The 22,453-nt window shown below is 35.2% G+C and overlaps 1 protein-coding gene across 16 annotated transcripts in view; it reads left to right on the top strand.

Moving 5' to 3' along the window:
• Positions 1-22,453, top strand: part of SYNE1 (spectrin repeat containing nuclear envelope protein 1) — a 449,297-nt gene that overhangs the window by 167,900 nt on the left and 258,944 nt on the right. For all 16 annotated transcript variants that reach the window (XM_049113743.1, XM_035708408.2, XM_049113741.1 and 13 more), the window contains 11 exons: positions 1,861-2,028; positions 3,895-4,065; positions 4,834-4,974; positions 9,070-9,230; positions 11,206-11,356; positions 14,466-14,693; positions 15,052-15,150; positions 16,727-16,914; positions 17,310-17,433; positions 18,655-18,821; positions 21,236-21,389. In XM_049113743.1, coding sequence (XP_048969700.1) covers positions 1,861-2,028; positions 3,895-4,065; positions 4,834-4,974; positions 9,070-9,230; positions 11,206-11,356; positions 14,466-14,693; positions 15,052-15,150; positions 16,727-16,914; positions 17,310-17,433; positions 18,655-18,821; positions 21,236-21,389 — 1,752 coding nt within the window. The remainder of the gene's footprint in view (positions 1-1,860; positions 2,029-3,894; positions 4,066-4,833; positions 4,975-9,069; positions 9,231-11,205; positions 11,357-14,465; positions 14,694-15,051; positions 15,151-16,726; positions 16,915-17,309; positions 17,434-18,654; positions 18,822-21,235; positions 21,390-22,453) is intronic.

The raw sequence follows: 22,453 nt of genomic DNA, 5'->3' as shown, positions 1-22,453 counted from the left end.
GACATAAGAATGGAAAGTTGAATAGATAGCTACCATTATTTCTTGAAGTCATTTATGAACTTGCATGGGGAAATGATCATCTAGATGACTTAAAGTTCCCTAATTCTGAAGATTTGGAATTCTCTGTAGATGTCCCTAATCTAACAGTTTGGACAATTAACCTTTTATATTTTAAATGCACATAGATCCACTTAAGACTCAAGCAGTGAATTTACATAAGCCAAAAATACTCTGAATCGCATGCGATTTTAGTTTTATGTGTGAATTTTGGTATTGTATATCAACTTTCTTAAAAATGTTTGACAAATTGAAAATAGTGATAGGATTAATCAAATTTTGGAACATGAGTTATTTCAATCCTTTGATATACAAATTTCATAGCAATAGTTCAGATAATATAGCTCCTATCATATTTTAAGTAAAATTCTGACATCATTCTTTTCTACTCTCTCTTTGATTAAGAAGGTAAGGGCGTAAGTAAGGATTACAGTTTTAAAAATAAATATACGTACAGGTGATCTTTGATCCAAGACTTAACAAATCATTTTAGTCATATTGATAGATGAGTGTATATTTTGTTCCACTTTCACACGCACACATAAAACAATTTGGCAGCCTTTAAAATTAGAAATTATTAGTCTTCCTAACACTTTACCAAGGTCATTTTTTACTTTATCTTCCAACTACTCTCATGACATTGCCTGTGGACTTGTAGCAAAAATCTGCCTCTAACAATTATGTCAGATATTGACTCTTTGCACCCCATCTACCTTAAACTTCTGCATCGTTTGTATACATACCCTTGTATGCTAATTATTCATTAGCAAAACCAAGTAAAAAGGAATGGAAAACATTCTTTTTGTTATACAACATATTCACAATACTAAAAACACAAGAGATAAGTTGTAACAAGGTAAGGATACTGGATTTATATTAAAAGATGGATTTGACACATTCAGCCCATCCTTTGATTATAATCCATTTTGTATTTAAATCAATGTTGAACACAAAGTGTTTGCAATTGTTCACTGTAAGAAAAAGAGACTGTGGATAGACTGACAGTATGTACTGATGAGTCACTTCTTTCTACGAAAACTGTGATTTACTGAGATCTGGAGTTTGTGGTTTTCATAGGGTCTTATTGCTGTTTGTTTGGAGAATAGCACACTCAAGTTACCTGGGACAAACTCAGAGCAGAAGAGGGTCAAAAGGTGGGAAAAGAGAAGGATAAACTGGAAGGCTTCTGTGGAACACCAAAGTGTGAAAACGACATCTTAGTGAAGATGGGAAGTGATAGACTTTGAAACAAAAGATGCTAATGACATTGAACTAGAGGAAGCAGAAATGAGACAGAAAAGAAAGCTGAAAATTCAGGAAAAAGAATTCAGTAAAGAACCACAAAATTAGAAATTATGTTATGTTTTATGTAAAAATATTGGAAGTGCATTTTCAACAAATACTCTTTATTCTTTCCATTTTTTCCCCTCCACAATTTTTTTCCTTACTTACTTTAAATAGGGTGGACTAAACTTTATTATAATGCATTTTAATAATTTATAATTAGATTTTATTCATGGCATTGTAATTAAAGGGGATCAGGAAACAAAATATACAATATACCTACTTTGATTATCATGCCTTGATTGTCAGATCGAGTGGGCACAAAGTGCCATATCAAATGAGGCTTGAGATTCATATAAATGGCTATACAGTTTAATAATAACAAACCTAAAAAATATATGAAAATAAAGACATCTGTGTATATATTTCAAGTTATTGAGATGGACTTTACACATACTCTTAAAATATTTAAGATTACATGAACATCATATGAGTTATCATTTTTTCATGAAAACCTAGGTTGAAAAGATGTTAAGCAACTTTGGGGACTGTGTCCAGTACAAAGAAATAGTTAAAAGCTCCCTTGAGGAGTTAATTTCTGGCTCTAAAGAAATCCAGGAACAAGCTGAGAAGATCCTGGACACTGAAAATCTGTTTGAAGCACAGCAGTTACTTCTTCATCACCAGGTAAGATGCTCTTTACCCAGAGCACTTATGCAGAGTTCATTAGTCACTGACAGACCCATAGAGTTGAAGAGAACTGTATGTCCACAGGGTAAGGACAATGAGAAGTAGGGTGCAGGAAGGAGTCCAGGTGAATGGTTAAATATCTGGGTACTTCAGTTCTTTGTTAAATATTAGTCACCTTCAGAAGAGCCTGTAAGATAAATTCTTAGCCTGAGTGATTTGATGATATCAAAAAATTCGAGGAATATTTTGGAGAAAAAGTTGATTTAGCTATGAAAACCGTAAAACTTGCTCAATTGTCCTTTTCGAACAGAGAAGGAAAGCATAGAGATAAATGCTCTGTATTTGAAATCATTATTCCTTGTCATTATATTAAAATCATGCTCTTCAATTTACAATTTTGAATACATATCAGTTTGGAAGATTAAAATTTACATGAAGTACCAGACCTTTTTGGTATGCTATGCTGTTATGAAAGATTAGAACTGAAAGTAAAGAAATTCTGGTACATATATTGATAATAAACACTTCTAACCAGCTTACTTGCCAACTCAATATAAGTAGAAGTATGATTCAAATCAGATATTTTAATGACAAAATTCTAGGTAACTTAATGTGTAGCAAAATACTAGCTAATTTTATACATAATGATATATAAACATGGAAGTAGCATTAAAAGTATATGTAAAACAGCAGCCTCTAGGCTTTACAGATTTATTTAATTATAAAAAGACTGTGAGTACAAAAAAAATTAATGCTTGGTATTACATTGTTCTCAACCATTATAAAAGTTGGTTTGGGTTTTGATTTAAGTCAGAGAAATATGTAATTATAGATATTTACATTAATATTTTAAAACTCCTCACATTTCTTGGACCAGTTGCTTTGTTATATGCCTGTGTTTACTTTGTGAAAATTCATAAGGTTTATACTTGAGATTTGTACACCATTGTTTATACATTATACTTCAATAAAGAGTTTATTTTATTTTATTTGAGATTTTATTTATTTATTTGACACAGAGAGAGAGAGAGCACAAGCAGAGGGAACTGCATGCAGAGGTGGGAGAGGTGGGCTTCCAGCTGAGCAGGGAGTCAGATGTGGGGCTCCATCTCAGGACCCCTGGATCATGACCTGAGCTGAAGGCAGCCACTCAACCAACTGAGCCACCCAGGCGCCCCCAAAAGTTTATTTTTAAACATAACTTTCCCCAAATACCTAGGCAGATTTATCATTCTGAATAGACCCAGGAATTAAATCTCTTAATATCAGCATTTTAACAACATAAATGATAAGAAAAAATAGAGTTGGGATTTCATGTTTTTAGGCAGAAGTAATTCTTTAAGGAGAATTATGCCAAAGGAGTAGTTTTTTCAAATTCCTTCTGGAATATTCCACAAAATGCTAAATGTCTAAATTTGCACACAGTTAAAACATCAAGATCAAATTAACTATGTTGTTTATCATTAAAAACATAAACTATTCATAAATAATGCCCGTTTTGACCAACATAGAGTCCCCATTGCCATTTTAACTGTTCACATTAGCTTTTTTCAAAAAAGATTTTGTGTCTTTGAGAGAGAAAAAGTGAGAGAGAGAACAAGTGGGGCAGGGGCAGAAGGAGAAGCAAAGCCCTCACTGAGCAGGGAACTGGATGCCATGAGCTATCTGGGGATCCTGAGATCATGACCTGAGCCAAAGGCAGATGCTTAACCAACTGGGTCACCCAGGTGCCCCTGTCGATTTTAACTTTTAAAAGACAGTTTGAGCCCACACCACAGTAAGGTTGTACCTCTATTAGACTGTAGGTGTTTCTGTCCTGCTTAGCTGCTCAGAGAGTAACATTTATACCCATCTGTCATCCAGCAAAAGACAAAGAGGATTTCTGCAAAGAAGAGAGATGTGCAGCAGCAGATAGAGCAGGCTCAGCAGGGAGAAGGTGGGCTGCCGGGCCAAGTCCGGGAGGAGCTGCGGAAGCTGGAGAGCACCCTGGACAACATGGAGCACAGCAGGGAGAAACAGGAACGCCGCATCCAGGTAGGAGACCAAAAGTCTAGGGCCTATTGACTTCCGGGTCACAGTTTACATCTCCAAAGGGGAGCAAAAGTTTGTTTCCACCTCTGATGCTCCAACATTGTGTTTAAGTATTGACACAAATTAACTCTTTAAGTCCTCACTTCAACTCTATGAGATAGATACTATAATTAGCACATTTTACCAGTGTGCTTTACCAGAAGCTTAAAAATAAAAGGTTTGAGGTCTTTACCCAAAGTCACAGAGCAGTGATTCGTGATAAAGCCAGAATTTTAATCCACACTTGTCTGAATCTAGGAATTAGCACTGGGTCATTTCACTTTTTCGGGCAGTCCAGCAGCCACATGTTTATGCCTTATTGTGATCTTGACACTTTAAAAGGGTTTTGAATTCTTGCCACCTGCTCACTACACACTCCCTTCCTTCTCTTTCTCCCTTTTATTTTTTCTGTTTTTGAAGCAGATGGAGAGGCCTTTTCCCCCCTTTATCCCTTATCTACATCTTAAGTAATATCCTTAGATTCATAGGACTTTACAACTGAAAGAAAACTCAGAGTGCAGTCTACCGATCCTCATTTTGTAGGTGAATTGAAATGCAGAGTGAAATTCTTACGGGAGACATTAGGATCCTCTTTGTTCAGCATAATATGTGAAATTTGAACAAAGTTAACTGGAAGTTGACAGCCTACCAAACAAATGGAAATGTGAACAATATTTTGTGACATACTTTGATAAATCATAACATGATATGTTTATTTTTTTTCAAATTTAGGTCACATTAAGAAAGTGGGAACGATTTGAAACGAACAAAGAGACAGTGGTCAGATACCTTTTTCAAACAGGTTCCAGCCATGAGCGCTTCCTGAGTTATAGCAGTTTGGAAAGTTTATCTTCAGAATTGGAACAGACAAAGGTATATCAGTACGACCATACAATCCCTTGGTATTCATTATTCAGAAGAAACACTGTGTTTATATCCCTTATTACTATTAATTATTATAATTATTCATTTAATCAGCACTTCTTATTTATTGATCACCCACTCTTCAACAGACTGGTCAAGTTGCTCTGGGGAATGAAAACATAAATAAGATTTAAACATCAAGAACTAAGAGAAAGTTTTCATTAAAGTGGGAAATGGTTCCTTCATAGATGTATACATTTAAAAAAATCTTTCTGAAGGCAATAATATTTTTAACTAAACCTTGAAGGGCAGATAATACACAGAAAAGCAGAGTGTGGGACAAAAAAAAATGAGCATTTCTATAATGGGAAATGTCATGAAGTATGATAGTGTATGGAAATTCTGTTTTAAAGCAGAAAAATGGAAATACAGTTGTAAAGGAAAGTTGGGCCATACCACAAGACACTGGAAGGTCTGAAGCAGTATTTGGTAAGCAACATGGAACTCCTAAAGATTTTTAAGAGAAAGAGTAACATAATCAGAGCTTTACTCTAGGGAGATGCATTTTTTTAAAAAATTTATTTATTTGAGAGAGAGAGTGCATGTCTGAGCAGTGAGAAGGGCAGAAGAAAAGAGAGTCCTCTAGCAGACTCCCTGCTGAATGTGGAGCCTGACTCAGGGCTCCATCCCACAACCCTGAGATCATAACCTGAGCTGAAGTCAAGAGTCACCGTTCAACCAATTGAGCCATCCAGATGCTCCTAGGAAGATGCATTTTTAAGCAGTGTAGAAAATTGAAAAGGTGAAAGACTGATGTCATAGGATCCAATTAGAAAGGTATTGCATATGTGTATTAATCTGGATATGAATTAGGATAATGGGGATGGCAGTGAGAACAGAAAACAAGAGATAAAGAATAATGGAAAATAAGATGATACCCAAGGTTCTGAGCTTGACAGATGCAACGAGAGTAAGATAAGAGCCTGAAGGAGTGGCTGTCAGTTGAGAAAGCCACTCAACTGACAGCATGACGGATTCAGTTTGGGACAAATTGGGGTTGAGGATCCAGTGGGATATCCAACAGAGAATATATTTAGTAGATGTGCTTCATGAGCCCAAGCCTATAACCCCAAACACTTTAAACAGTCAGAGAAGACCAATACATTGTCTGAAGCATTTAGAGAGTTGTGTAAGTTCTTTTGGTTTCTTTTGCACATACTTGGGGTTTATAGAATGTTTGAGTTTGTATAGAAATGTGTTAACCAATGAATATGAAAGAAGACTCCTGTCTACCTGTTAATGGCCTTTAGCAAATTAACTCCTGTGCTGCTTTTTTCTTTCCAGTAAAAGGCTTCTCTGTCTCTCATACTAACAATTTTGTATTATCTCTCCTATTCCTAATTCACTAAGGAATTTGAAGTCTTATAAAGCCACAGAATTCTTCACTTCTGTGTGATTTTCATCAGCCATTTAAATAGAACATCATTTTTAATTATAATTGTAATCATTTTATATATTAAAAATATATCAGGTGTTTTTTATAAATACAAACAGATTTATTGGGTTAATTATCATGTTGTACCCATGTTCCATCCAGGGTTTCTGATACCTTGTGGCTCTAATCCCTTTGAATTGATTTGTCAGCTGTGGATGAAGCAAATGTAACCTTTTCTAGTCTTACTATTAAAATTTTTCCTAGCCAATAATCTTGCATGGTTTGGGATTGATTTAGTAATGTAAACTAACATTTATTGAAAAAATATATATGCTGGTCTAATCACTTGATTTTTTTAAAAAGATTTTATTTATTTATTCATAGAGACAGAGAGAGAGAGAGACAGACACAGGCAGAGGGAGAAGCAGGCTCCATGCTGAGAGCCTGACGTGGGACTCGATCCAGGGTCTCCAGGATCACTCCCTGGTCTGCAGGTGGCGCTAAACCACTGCACCACTGGGGCTGCCCTAATCCCTTGATATTTATCATCTTCTTTATCTTCTTGATATTTATCATCTTCTCCAGAACAATCCTAAGAAATAGGTGTCATTATGAATACTATTGTGATGAATGAGGAAATATAAGGTACAGAGTTGTTAATGATTTTATCCAAGATCTCAGGATTACTAATTGGTGAGGTTGGGATTCAAACCTCAGAGGTCCAGAACACATACCTTTAGCTACTAGATTTTTCATTGAAAAACTAAGCTACTTTACTGTTTATGTATGCTGTTGCACATGCACATGTAATCTATAATAATTGTTCTCTATTCCTTTGCTCAGTCGACATTGTTAATACAGCCTTCATTCTAGTTGTAGCCCTTGTGTGGTTGTGCTAAAGGACTTGAGTGCTTTCTGTCTGCCAGCATGTGGTAGGGAGCCCATGGCAATATCATGTTTATTCTTTACAACAAGGCAATATGAGGAAATGAAAATTCAGAGAGTTATGTGACTCAGGTTCACACAGCCAGTAAGGGACATAGCCTGGTTTCAACTCTAGACCTCTCTGATGCGAGTCCTCTCTGATCCTTCCCTGCTGCACCTACTGTGGCCTTATGACTTCTTTTTAGGACTTAGAGATAAAGCCTTATACCATTATTCTATTTTGGTTCAGTTTGTTTTTATCAACATCATTCTGTCCTTTGCATTCCTCTGCAATATGCTTTCCCCATACATAGTTCCTATAGAAGGCTCTTAGATTGAATGTATCTAAGCATTTTCAGACATAACTCCACTTTCTCCATGATTTTCTTGGGCTCTGGGAAATGGTGGGGGAAAAATACTATTTTGCACTTTTGATTCTGTTCATGGGGTTCTGAGAGACTATACTGTGATTCACAGTCTTCACAGATGAATCCACCATGAAGTAATGTTGATATTTCCATGAGGACTTTCTTTCAAATGTGAATATACAGTAGTATTATGTAGTAACTATCTTACTACATACTATTATGTAATAAATCTGGGGGATACTCTGTGAGAAGAGATGGCTCTCAGAAGTCTTACCTTTGAAAATATTTACGTCAGAATTCATTACCTATTTTGGAGAGGAGTTTCTTATCAAAATTTAAATCTCCTGTGAGTTTCTCTTCCATGAGAAGAAATAAGACACTAAGCTAATTTTTTTCATACAAGATTATCTCTGGGTTTAGCTTTATAAATTTGGTTTCTGATACATTTACCTGACAAAATTTACCAGTGCCTCACCCATATTAAATTCATCTTTGAATTGAAGTAGTTCATTATTAATGAAAATCAATGTATGAATTTTGTAAACCATTTTGTCCTTAATTTTGTGTAAGGTACATTAAAAAAGCAATAATAGGTACCTGCTAGATGCCAGGTACTTAAAAATGAAATTGGTAATCAGATGCTAACAGCAACCTTACAAGAAAAGCGTTATTATCTGCATTTTATATGAAAGCCTGAAAAATAATTCACCAAAGTCAAACAACTAGTAATTAGCAAATCTGGAGTGCTAGTCCAGGTTCGACTGGTTGAGAACTTATCTTCTTTTCATCATATAGTATAGGTACATAGTGAATAAGATTTAATAGCATTAAGATCAGGTCAGCTCTCTTTTAGGGGAATGATTAACAAAATGTTTCTTTATAGGTATCAGTGATACACTGTATTGACTAAAATATTCTTCAAATAAAAAATATTTATATTTATTGTCCTAGAAATCTCTTACCTCTATGATTGAAAAACAATCAATCACTGTTGATCATTGCCTGAATGAGGCCTATATAATGAACTAAGATATTTGTGGAAAAGTTAGTTATTATAATGCAGCTCAGAATTCTAAGCAATAAACACAAACCAGGAAACAATGGAAAAAGATTTTTGTGAGAATTGATGGATAACTGTGAATGTAGATATCTGGCTGTGTATATAAAATGAAAATAAGTTAGTGAAGTGTTTATTTTGGTCATGATGTATAGAAGTCTGTCTTGTTGCTACAAATATTATATACTAATATTCATATGTGAATGAATCTATCTAGCCATTCATCTTTTCTAGTAGAGACTCTGCAAGTATATGCAGTTTAGCTGAGAGCAGAATTTAATAGAAGATGCCTTCCTAACAATTATGATATCTTTTTCTAGGAGTTTTCTAAACGAACAGAAGGTATTGCAGTCCAGGCTGAAAATCTTGTGAAGGAAGCTTCTGAGATACCACTTGGGCCCAAAAATAAGCAGCTGCTTCAGCAGCAGGCCAAGTCAATCAAAGAGCAAGTCAAAAAATTAGAAGACACACTTGAAGAAGAGTATGTGCTTGACAAGTCCTAAACTTTCTTCTCTGAGATAAAGTTTCATACAGTCTTTCCTGTATATTGTATTCAAAACATTCCTTTAAAATCTCAAAGTGTCTGTGTATTTCAGCATGTTTTGAGGAAGCAACTCACAGTTCAAAAGAAAGTGTCACCAAGACAGAAACCATCGTCTATATAACAGAGCAGAAAAATATAAGGGATGTGGTTTTGTATTGTAAACTGACTTTGTTCATGAGAAAGCCATATCTATTAAATTCTGTGGCCTTCATGCAATATCAAAGGAGAACCAATATTTAAAATATTTTTTTTATTGTATTGTACTGCTGTCACCAGTTAGAGGGAAGAAGAGATATTTTGATTGTATAGATGCTGGGCCTAAATATGTGTGACATAGACTAAGTGTCTCTATCTCCAAGAAGCTCACAGAGCTTATTTATAGTGCCTCAATATTCAAATTGTCGCTAATTGATATACTGTTTCCAAAAATTAACTTCAAAATTTTATTTTACTTTTCAACATTTAATATTTGTTTATTTAAAAAGAAAGAAAAAATAGTTTGGCCTATGGTATGCTATTATGTACAAAATAAACAAAAAAATTTGGAGGGGATAAATATATGAAGATATGGCCAATGTTCCTCAACATAATATGACTGCACATTTTTATTAAAAGTTCTTTACTGGCAAATCACCAACACATATTATTCTTAAGAGGATATAATTTCTAAAGTGGATTTTAAAATGTAAAATTTGTTTTTAAAACCAGTGACACCTGGAAATTAACATTGTATGTTTGCCTAAACTTTAAAATTTGTTAAATAATTTAAAGGAAATTATGACTTAAAACTTTGAGAACTTTATATTAAATATTATCCATCAAGTTATGGAAATGATGAAACTGAGAGTTTATTAGAAAAGAAGCTACTTTTATTAGAAATACCCATTTGAATCTATTTCATTTGAAAACTTGCAATATAACTTAGCTTGCATTAACTGTACTGATGAGAGCATTAGGCACATCCAGGGTATACATTAGAGACTGCAATATTATTTAATTTAACATTCAACGATTATTAAATTAACAATGCCACTGCATTCTTCTTGATGTCTTCAAGTGCCTTTTGGTAAACCGGGAAATTCTTTCATTTTTTTTTTAACCCTAAGACTTATCAGTTCAATGATATACTGTTAGTTTCTTAATCTTTTTCTAACTGAAAACCATAAACACATGGTTATATATGCATAGCTGTTACAAACTGGACATCTATAGCTGAAATTTTGATCACTAGATTTGTAACAAGTAAAGCCCAAATTTTCTAAAAGCAGTTAGGGTGCTCATGTACAAGAATGTATGAGTCTTTTGGAATCAAGACTGTACAAACATCTAAATTTAGCTGAAATCGTTATAGGTTATAAATTGCAGGCTTAGCTCTAATGATAGAAGCAGTTCCTGTAAGGCAGCATGGGATTCAGGTTACAAGCTCTCTCTTGATTCACAAAGGTACATTTTATAAAGATCTTTGAATATAGAGTATCCCTGCAGTATCTCTGCTCTTAAGAGCAAAAGACCTTGTCCACAAGAGCAGGACTGCTAAAAGACTCTGTACACTGGAAATTATGTGGGCAGCTTATTAAAAGTCCTGGCAACTACTGGTCATATGAAGAGTTTACCTAGATTATACCTGGATTCAAACCCCTTTGGACCTAGTAATATTTTGTTCGAAGCACAGTTCCATTCATGACATAGTGTAGATACTACCTCGTTAAATGCTCATTCTCAGAGGAGATAGATAGGAAGACTTGTGGACTATTACTCAGTTCAAATGTGCATTTCTTTCCTGTTCCAATAGTTTCACTTTCACATGGTCACAAATGCTTCGCTATCTTTACATGTGGTGATTTAAAGGAAAATGTATTATTGTTTTCTATTAAAATACTGCATTTTATTTACTTAATTTGGTTAATTTTAGTATTAAAACCATGGAAATGGTGAAAAACAAGTGGGATCATTTTGGCAATAATTTTGAGACCCTGTCCATCTGGATAACTGAGAAAGAAAAAGAACTCAATGCCTTGGAAACTTCGTCATCTGCCATGGACATGCAAATCCACCAGATTAAGGTGACCTGCTCACACGTTGTTACATTTATAATCCATATCTAGCTTTTAAGAACTCCTTTCTTACATTATTTCATCAAATGCTAGTTGGCCCATGACAAATCTTTCATTGCTATGTGACTCTATTAAAATTCAATTCACACAAAATGCTGAGCTGAGAGGTCTTGATTCATACTGGGCAACACTTTATAGTTGGAATTATGTATTAATATTTTCTGACTTATGCATTCAAAGTCAGTATTGTGTGCAATATCATTAAAATGTTTTTATGGTTACATTATTCTTTTCCTTGATTTTGAATTAACCCCATTGGAGTGCTTTGTTGATTCACCTATGCAACACGAAATGTATTTATCACTTACAATTGTACATTTTAAGTATTATTCCAAATAGCTAGCTCAATACTAGTGGCATTTACCCTCACAAACCACAGGGAGGAGCGATTACTTTCTTTAGGTGAAGCCATCAGACTCCACTGTCTAATGCTTTCATTTATGATGACCTTTGGGCACAGACTGAAATACTCCGATACTTTAGTTCTCCCAGCTCTAAAATGACCTTGTGCATAGATAGTCATTGTTCACTTCATTCAAATCATTTAAGAAAAAATGGACTGAAAGTAATGAATTCTTTCTTTTATACAATTTTTACACAACACACTTGCAAAATGCAGCCACTTTTTCTATCTAATCTCATTTTTTAAAAAAATGGGAAAACCCTCTGCCATTTCATTCAATTAAAAATAGTAAAATAAATACCAATGTATTTCACATTATGGATCAGAACAAGTCATTACCATGTGCACAGTGGAGGGGTACCATGTCCCTTAGCTACGATTACATTGCTGCGTAGATTATCCTGGTTTATCACACATCTTTTGCAATCAAGGATACATAGAGTCTGGTATACGGAGTCTGCTTATGTTTTGTGTGGTATACTAGGGAAAATAGATGTCAACCTGCTAAGGAATATACATAAAATATGTTCAATCTCTAAAACTGTATTTGAAAGTAGTTATTTGATCATTTCACTAATTCTAAGTAAACAAAGAATAGTACATTTAAATACTTTTATCAAAAATATGCTTTCAAAAATTTTTGGCATACACTTTTTAATGTGCTTATTCTTGCTATAATTCAATTTATTATTATTTAAACCTTAATTCAATTCCAGGGCTTCTGCAGTATATCAATGATCAATTGTCGTTGCCTCTTTACTCTTTGGGAAACAAAATGATTACACATTTTATTTTTAAATATATAAACATTTAATTGTATATTTCAATACCATTTAGACTAGAAATACATCTTAACATTCCAATATGGCATTTGAAAGCTATCTAAAGATGTATTAAATGAATATGAATAATAAGAATGAAGTATTTGCTAGAAATAAGCAAAGATGGTGTGGAATACACTAGTACTGTGAAATTTAGGCTAGTAGGTTCATGTTCTCTTTCCATACAGAGACCATATTATAGGAAATATTAGAAATAAGGTAACACCTGTCATAATGTTTCACTTTAAACAAGCTTAGGATTAAAATTACTGAAGCATTTGCATTGTCATAAAGGTTTTTATCTATAAGGCCATGCTATTCCAAATTGACTGATTTTTTATTCTTAACTGATAATTTCCAAATGATAAGAACATACCCTGGGTTCATCTTCCATCTTCCCTTTCCGGATTGGAATCCAATAATATGATTACATAGTTTGCACTTACGAATTTGTTGATAATGTGTATTACTGTAAAAACTAAGAAATTTTGTTTTATTTAAGATTGCTTCACTGAGGTGTTACAAGCACCTAGAACAATTTTGGCACATAGGAGATACCAAATATATTTTTGTTGAATTTATGAGTAATTTTTCTAAAAAACATCATCTTGAAAAAGAGCAAAACAAAGAAAGGTTGTATTCATGTTCAAATAACAAATATCTATTAGATATACCACTGTAGTGATTCATAGGAAAAATAAAAATCAGTAAGTGATGAGCACCTGGCACAAATCTGATGCAAGTTATTTCGAATTGTCTCATCTAGAAAGAAGTTATTTCTGACTATGTTGTCTCATGTAGACATAAGTCACACATTTTTTTCCCTAGGGTAACAGAATTCTCCATTTAAATTATTTGAAACTGAGACTTGTCTGAATTTTTGGCTGTATTTGATTGGAAGGTTTGGCTTTTTTTCTCAGAGAAATCATTTTCATTCTCTTATGTATAAATAAGCCTCTGTGTTTGTGACAGACGTGCCTTCTTCCCCCCACACACATCCTTAGTGGCTTTCAGTACTTTTCATGTGTTACTAATATATGAAGTGTCATCCTGCTCCAAATGGAAATGATAGTATGTAGGCCTTTCATTGTGGAGCCTACAGCTAATGAGTAAGACAGTGGTTCAGAGTACAGCCTGCATAGCAGGAGCAGCATCGCCTAGGTATTTGATAGAAGTGCAAAGTCTTGGCCTCCCCTGCTGATCCTGAGTTCCTGAGGATGGGGGCCAGGTAATCCTAATGTCAAAATTTGGAAACCACTGGCATAAAGATAATAAACTTGAAAAAAAACTGGTTTTAGGTAAGAGTGGAATCAGAAAAGCTTTTAGTTTGGTAAATATGAAATACTCAACTATATTGGAGGAAAATTATATGAATGTCAATATTAGCATTTCTACGAGTTACTGGAACACACTGCTTCCCAGATCAGCTGGCAAAAGTTATGACTCTTAGGATAAGCAGAGAATTTTCTTTACCTCTAGACATACTTCTTGTTTGGTAAAACATGAAATGCAAAAATGAAAAATATGAAATACAGGGACATCTCCCTACTTCTCTGCAAAAAGTTAGCTCTTTCTCTTTATTTTCAAAATAAAAATAAAGTGCAGTGAGCACAAACACCATCATTTTGTATTTTTCAGACATTGCATATCTCTCCTCTCCAAATAAGGTGAGGAAACATATGGTGTTTGTTCATAGCTGCTCTCTAATGGTCCAAGTATGTTGAAATGTCAGCTAAAAAGACCTCTCCTGAGTTTCTCTCTGCAGATAATGTATCATTTCAGGAATACAAGCTTGCTTAGCCTACATTGTCACTTTTCTTATTTTAAATATTAGGTCATAATTCAGGAAATACAAAGCAAGCTCAGCAGTATTACAGAGCTAGAAGAATCAGCTCAATCTTTTGCTCAGTTTGTCACCACTGGAGAATCTGCTCGAATCAAAGCCAAGTTGACACAAATAAGAAGGTATTGGGAAGAACTCCGAGAGCATGCACAGTGCTTGGAAGGAACAATCCTGGGACATTTATCTCAGCAGCAAAAGTTTGAAGAGAATCTTAGAAAGGTAAGAATGGGTCCATGCATTCCGAAATTATCACTTCTATTGCATTTATAATGAAATGCAATAAATAGTGGACTAATCATTTACCAAGTTGTCAATGATGACTAAGTTTTTCATTATTCATGTGGTACCTTTTTTGAGGGGATAAGAAAAAGTTATTATACATTATGTTCAGATAGGCATTAATGCTTATCAATCCCTTTCAAATAATGGGACACACTGATTTTAGATTTTTTTAAGTATGTATTTATTATCATTTAATTGAAAGTTATCCAGAAAGATAAGCATGTTGCTTCCTTAATAACTTTTTTCCGCCTTGATGTACATTTTTCCATTATCTTTATATTTCATAATATTTTAGATCCAGAAATCTGTGTCTGAATTTGAAGATAAACTTGCTGATCCAGTTAAAATATGTTCATCAGCCACAGAAACATACAAAGTTCTCCAGGAACATATGGTAAGAGGAATATGATAATTCCTGCTAGGAAACATAATAAATATTTTCATGATGGTTAAAATTGAAAGGGTTTTTTTATGTTACTTGAGGAATGATATAGATCAAACATATTCACTTCATACAACACAAGAAATACAAGTGTGCAGATAAGTTTTTATTAAAAATGCATATTAAAGGAGTATTCATTTATAATATTTCTTTCTCATACTTAGGACATGTAACTTTTTCTGATAATAGCTTTAGTAAATTGTTACTTCTTGGGAGCATTACAAAAAGTCAGATGTGCATAAAACATACATATGCAGAGCAGATTTTATATTTCAACCCACAACAGTCGATATGCAAATAGTATGTCCTCATTAACCTTTAACCAATGACTGGCTTTTTTGGTCTGGTGCCTGAACTGGTGATTAGTGTGGGTTGTTCACAGAGCAATGAACAGATGCCTTTGGTGTAATTTAGGCAAGGAGCAAAGGGAGAGAATCAGGCACAAAGAAAACTAAAAGGCATGCGTTACCATTGTGCTAATTAAAAAAAAACAAACTTGTTACCCCTATGTATGTGCATGTTTGCCAGAGGACGGCGCTGCAGTGATAAAAACCATGTAACAAATGCACATTTGGAAAGGAGAGTGGAGTTTATATCATTTGAAAACGTATAATAAGAATGTGGGCACCTGGGTGGCTCATTTGGCTAAGAGGCTGCCTTCAGCTCAGGTCATGATCTCAGGGTCCTGTGGTGGAGCCCAGGCAGGGCTTCCAGCTGGGCAGGGAGTCTGCTCTTCCCCCTTCGTTTGCCCCTCCCCCTTGCGCTCTCTCTCTTTCTCTCTCTCTTTCTGTCTGTCTCAAGTAAATAAATAAAATCCTTATTTAAAAAAGGAATGCATTTTTTGTGCTACTTAGATAATTTTTTTTTAAATACCCAAAACATGATGAAAAGTAGGAAAATGGAATTTCATGGAATTATTTTAATAGTTAACTAAGCTAATAATTGAGTACCAGAGAGTATAATATTCTATTTTTTCTAGTATTTATATTTCTTAAAGCAGATTATTTTTCTGTCTTGATTATCTGATCTCTAAAATGAGGATAATAAAAGAACATAACTCTTAAGATTCTTATGAAAATTAAATGAGTTAATATATGACATGCACATAACATAGTACCTGCCACATTCTGAGGCACCATTATTACTATTATTATCAATGATTCCTAATGGCTATGTCAGCCATAACACTCCCTTTATAATTTTTATAGAGATTATGGGATGTTACATATAGCTCTTATAAATTAAATAGAGTTTTTTAAAATATACATTTGGCATAAAATGAATAATTTCACAAATTGAATCATTAAGGGAAAGTTGAAATTATTCAGATTACAGCAATAAATTCTTATTTGGGGAAGAGCCTTTCCATTTTCATTTTTGACTTCAGCATTCAGAAGTCACTTTAACTATGTCTTGCTGAAAACCATGGACTGAGGGAAAATTTTTAGTGAAAATGGATCTCAAAGAACAACATAGGCCTCATTTCTTGATGCTTTGCTTTCTTTGTATTCCTTTTGCCTCTTGTCAGGACCTCTGCCAGGCTCTGGAGGCACTGAGCAGTACAGTGGCCACCACCTCAGCCAGCGCCCAGAAGGTCGCTAACAGAGGTTCCTGTGTTCAGGAGGCAGCTGCCCTGCAGCAGAGGTACCAGGAGATGCAGAGTCAGGCCAAGGAGAAGCAGACTGCACTAGAGAAACTGCTGGCCCACTGGCAGAGGTGAGCAGCCTTCCTTCCTGAGTTGGCAGCATGGATTTCAGCCACCACTCTTAAGTAGGAAATTCTGGACCAGCTGTTGGGAAATAATCGTCCCAGGTATAAAACACAACTTATGTGTCTAATATGGGAAGATCTTGTTGGTCTTTTTAGAAGCTGAAGACCCCTGAAAGTGGAGAAGATGTATGTGTATCCTTCATATTACACAGATGTAAACATGGGTCCAAATATATATATGAATGTGAAGAGAATGGTATTTTTACCTTCACATCTAGAAATAAGATAATCAACATTGTGTTATTCATAATGGTTTGTGTTGGACCTCCAACTTTGGAAAGGTTTCGTTTTCTGCCATGATTATTTTGAATAAGTTTGTCTCTCATCTCTGCTTTCTCTAGGTTGGAGAAAGAATTATCAACCTTTTTAACCTGGTTAGAGCGGTGTGAAGCAATAACCAGTTCCCCAGAAATGGACATTTCTTCAGACAGAGTCAAAGTGGAGAGTGAACTTCAGTCAATACAGGCAAGTTCAAGTTCAGATTTCCTCCTTCTTTGACTTTAAGGGTTTTTCACACTCTTGGTTCTCTCTCCTGACTTTCTAGTTAATTGTACACTGACATTCTGCATTAATCTCCCGAAAAGTTGCTCCTCAGAAACCCCCAGTGGCTGTTTCCTGTCCTGAGGATAAAGAGCAATCCTCATTCCACACTGAGGAAAAAAAGATCTTATCTTTTTATAAATACACTGTGAAGTGTTCTAAGAGGGGAAGTCCCAGCTCCTTTTCTTAAAAATGACACAAAGATATCTGGCCATATAAAACTATTCCTATACATCTCTACACAGAAAGTAAGTGCTATACAGGTTAGGGGACCAAGAGGAGGCTGAAGGCCTCTGCGACTCCCATATCCAGGCACAGTGTCCGCCAAGCTGCCTCCCACTCACTGTACATTCTTTGTACATCCCCCATCTTCTGGCTTTGTGTGTTTTTTTCTGCTTGGCTTAGATCCTGGTTCTGCCTTGTGGTCTTTCCTGCTATCCACAGGCTATGTAACTACCTTTAGCAGGTTTGTTTGTATCACACAGACAGCCTCATTAAGAAGGGGGAAAAAGCATCCTGACAAGCATCTGCTATGCGCCATGCTACACTACCATCCCATTTAATATCATGTTATGTTGTTAGGTATCTGTATGTGCTTCTTTTATCTCTTATTAGATAGGAATCACAACTTTTATGTTTTTATGTGCCACTCACAGCACCTTACAGGTTCATTGCCTGATTAAAAATAAGTCATTCTGTTGCATGAAAACAAATGAAGAGCCCTTAAGTTCCCCAGTTTTGCCTAATATAGTCTTTAAATGAAGAAGGACACCACATTTCTGGTACCCAGAGTTGCATCTCTATTATTATTAGATATGCATTATTTCTCTTTAGCAATAGCTTTTCTTGGTTCTCTTTACCCACACAGTTTCTTCATCTTGAAAGAAATTCTACAGCTTCTAAAGTTGCCTAAATTAATAGAACTCAGATTCTTGAAAACTAATTCAGGTTTCAGTAGTATTTTAAATGTTTCATTAAAGGTGAAGCAGATCCATTCTAAATCAAGTAATAAAAACTCTTTTTAAGTCCCAGTGACCTCTGTTTTGCAAGAATGCAAAGCCTTTGGACAGCAACTACTTGTGTCACATGATCCTTCCTAGTCAATCATCCCAGCTTGAGATCTATAATGTATTCTGCTTTTCTTAGGCACTGCAAAATGAAGTTGTATCCCAGGCCTCAGTCTACAGCAACCTTTTGCAATTGAAGGAATCACTATTCTCTGTGGCCTCCAAAGATGATGTGAAAATGATGAAACTACATTTGGAACAGTTGGATGAAAGATGGAGAGATTTGCCACAGATAATTAGCAAAAGGTTGGATTTAAAAAATATTTATATCATTCATTTTTTAAGTGGTGAGCATATAAATTTAAGAAAGCAGAGTTTTTATTTGCTTTTACGTAGCCAAGGTATTCAGATAAGTATAGAAGGGAAAGAAAGTACTTTGTCATTTAAAAAATAAAAGTGCTATGACAAAGAAAACAACCAACAAAACTAAAAGACAACCTACTGAATGGGAGAAGATATTTGTAAATGACATATCCAATAAAGGGATAGTATTCAATTAAAAAAAGGGTCAGTATTCAAAATATGTAAAGAACTTATACAACCCAGCACCCAAAAAACAAATAATCCAACTTAAAAATGAGCAGATGATATGAACAGACATTTCTCCAAAGAATACATATGGATGGTCAATAGATACATAAAAAGATGCTCAACCTCATGCATCATCAGGGAAATGCAAATCAAAACCACAATGAGATATCCTCTCACACCTGTCAGAATGGCTAAAATCAAAAACACAAGAAACAAGTGTTGGCCAGGATGTGGAGAAAAAGGAACCCTTGTGTACTGTCAGTGAGGATGCAAACTGGTGCAGCCACTGTGGAAAACAGTATGCAGGTTCCTCAAAAAGAAAAATTTAAATGGAATTGTATGATCTAGTAATTGCACAATTGAGTAATTACACAAAGAATACAAAAACACTAATTTGAAAAGATCTATGCACCCCTATGTTTATTGCAGCATTATTTATGGTAGCCAAATTATGGAGGCAGCCCAATGTCCATCAATAGATGAACAGATGAAGAAGAAATGGATTACATATATACAATGGAATATTACTCAGCCATAAAAAGAATGAAACCTTGCCATTTGCAACAACATGAATGAATCTAGAGAATATAAGAGAAAGACAAATATCATATGATTTCAGTATTTCACTCATATATGAAATTTAAGAAGCAAAATAAATGAGCAAAGAAAAAAAGAGACAAACCAAAAAACAGACTCTTGAGAACACACTGATGGTGACTAGAGGGAAGGTGGGAGGAGAGGGGTGAAATAAGTGAAAAGGATTGAGAGTATACTTCTTGTGATGAGCACTGGATAATGTGAGAGTTGTTGAATCACTATTTTGTACACCTGAAACTAACATAACACTGTATGTTAACTATACTGGAATTAAAATATAAAACAAAGAAGAAAAACCTCAAAGTGTTCAAAAATTAGCATTTCTGATGAACCTCAGTCTAAAATTTTTGTCTTACCATTTGGGCAGATGATCAAAGTGATTGACAAATATTGAAGAGGGTAAGGTTGCTCATGTTTGTATTATTTTTGCCAAAGCTATTTGTGTACAGGAGAAAAATGGTAATTAAAATTTTGCTTCCCATGGTATTTCTCAACAGAGGCGATGGTAGTGTGGAGTAGCACTGTATCAGATGAGATAAGACAAGTTGATTATGTGGGGTCCCTCACAGATTGCAGTAAGGACTTGTGGAGTTTGCCTGCTTTTGTGGAATAAGGAAATTTACCTCCATGTTTAAGCTTCACAATGTTCTGATTACATTAAAATTATTCCTGGCTCTTACCTAGAGAGTGAATTGTAGAGACAGTGGTAGTAGGAAGGATGTCATTGAGGAGGCCAGGCAAGAGAAAAAGCAATTTAGACCCCGGAGGCTTGTGGAAATGGAGAGGAGAGCATAGAATAAATATCTGTAGTGGGGGTGCTGACACACTGTGTTGTGTGTGTTGGGGTGCATGGTATGCACAGATTAGACGTGGTGGTCAAGAACTGGAGGCATGGGGACACCTGAGTGTCTTAGTGGTTGGGCGTCTGCCTTCGGCTCAGGGCATGATCCCAGGATCTGGGATCAAGTCCTACATCGGGCTCCCCTCATGGAGCCTGCTTCTCCCTCTGCCTGTGTCTCTGCCTCTCTGTGTGTGTGTGTGTGTCTCTCATGAATAAATAAATAAATCTTAAATAAAAAAAAAAGAACTGGAGGCATGAAGAATGGCTTGTAGGCCCACCTCAGGGACGGTGGTGATGTTAGTGAGATGTGGAAAACTGAGAGCTTGAGAAGTCGAAAGCATTTGATAAGTGGAAAACATAAAAAATTTTGGTTTGTCCATGTACGACAATGTCACTTTTGCACTCGATTAGGCTTATTGTAAAAATGTCTCATTAACTTTCTTTTTTTTAATTTTTTTTATTTATTTATGATAGTCACACAGAGAGAGAGAGAGAGAGAGAGAGGCAGAGACACAGGCAGAGGGAGAAGCAGGCTCCATGCACCGGGAGCCCGACGTGGGATTTGGTCCCGGGTCTCCAGGATCGCGCCCTGGGCCAAAGGCAGGCGCCAAACCGCTGCGCCACCCAGGGATCCCCAACTTTCTTTGTTCATTTGTGAGACATTTTAACTTTAACACCTTTCTCTCCATAGGATTGCTTTTCTTCAGTCTGTGGTCGCTGAACACCAGCAGTTTGATGAACTGTTGCTTTCCCTTTCTGTCTGGATTAAGCTGTTTCTTAGTGAATTACAATCTACTTCGGAGATAAGCATAACAGACCATCAAGCAGCATTTACTCGGCACAAGGTAAAGCACGTACTTTTAAGATCAGAGAATTTATTCATCAAACAGAGCTCTTGAATTACAAAGAAAAACATTTTAAAAAAAACCCAACTATGGGGACCAGTTTACCCTTGCATTCATATGCAAATGTTTTAATAATTGAACATATGGGTCCTGGCAATGTGTTATGCAGATAAATTAAGCAGATAAAGCCACTTCAGATAAAATAGGCAACTGAATATAGACACTATTTCTTCAAAATGGAGCAAATGATTTCTTAGGGCAAAGTGAGGAGAATGTTCATTTTTAAGCTTTCTGATTTGTTTTGCTCCAATGCTGAAAATGAATACCGAATTCCAGTGCTTTACAGGTTTACTGAATTACTGTTTAGCTTGAATATTATTTAAAATTCATGATTTATTTTCTTTAATTATAAATTATGTGTAATATCTATCCTGGCATAAAAAAACATTTAAAAAATCAGATATTGATTAAGCATTGGAGTGGTTGGAGATAAGCTACACAATAAACTTATAACAATATTTAATGATAAAACATTTAATATTTATGGAGTGTTCACTCTGTGCTGAATTTGCTAATTGGTTTTATGGAAAAGAATAGTATTTTCTTATATCTTTACGACCTCAAGTAGTTTTACAACTTGGAGCAAGATGCCCATTGAAATTAGGCTCCTATCCTCTAAAAGAAACAAGGGAGATGGGAGCACTATCTTCCTTCAGGATTATATTTCAAACGTGTTACCAAACTGGAAAGAGTTCATTTGCCCTCTTGCAATGGAAAACCGAATACCATAACACTGGTCTTTTGCAAAGGGTTAGGATTTCTTACAAAGAAAGGAGATAAGAGACTATTTCAGATATGTCTCTCCAAAGGGTTGGGGTTGGGTGCATTTAAGGATAAGGAGTGAGGATGTCATGGCTATGCAGGTTGAATCGAATATGCTGATTAGATAGAGAAAAAAAGGGAGGTGTCCTTCTTTTTGACCATGGACATTCAGAAATTGTGTCTTGTCATGGGTCACCTGTTCATTAAGTGGCAGTGTAAGCACGATTTGCTTACACATGGGG

This window comes from Canis lupus, chromosome 1 (assembly GCF_003254725.2).
Source record: "Canis lupus dingo isolate Sandy chromosome 1, ASM325472v2, whole genome shotgun sequence".
NCBI lineage: Eukaryota > Metazoa > Chordata > Mammalia > Carnivora > Canidae > Canis > Canis lupus.
Note: the sequence above shows the minus strand (reverse complement) of the source record. Positions and strands in the feature narration are given on the sequence as shown.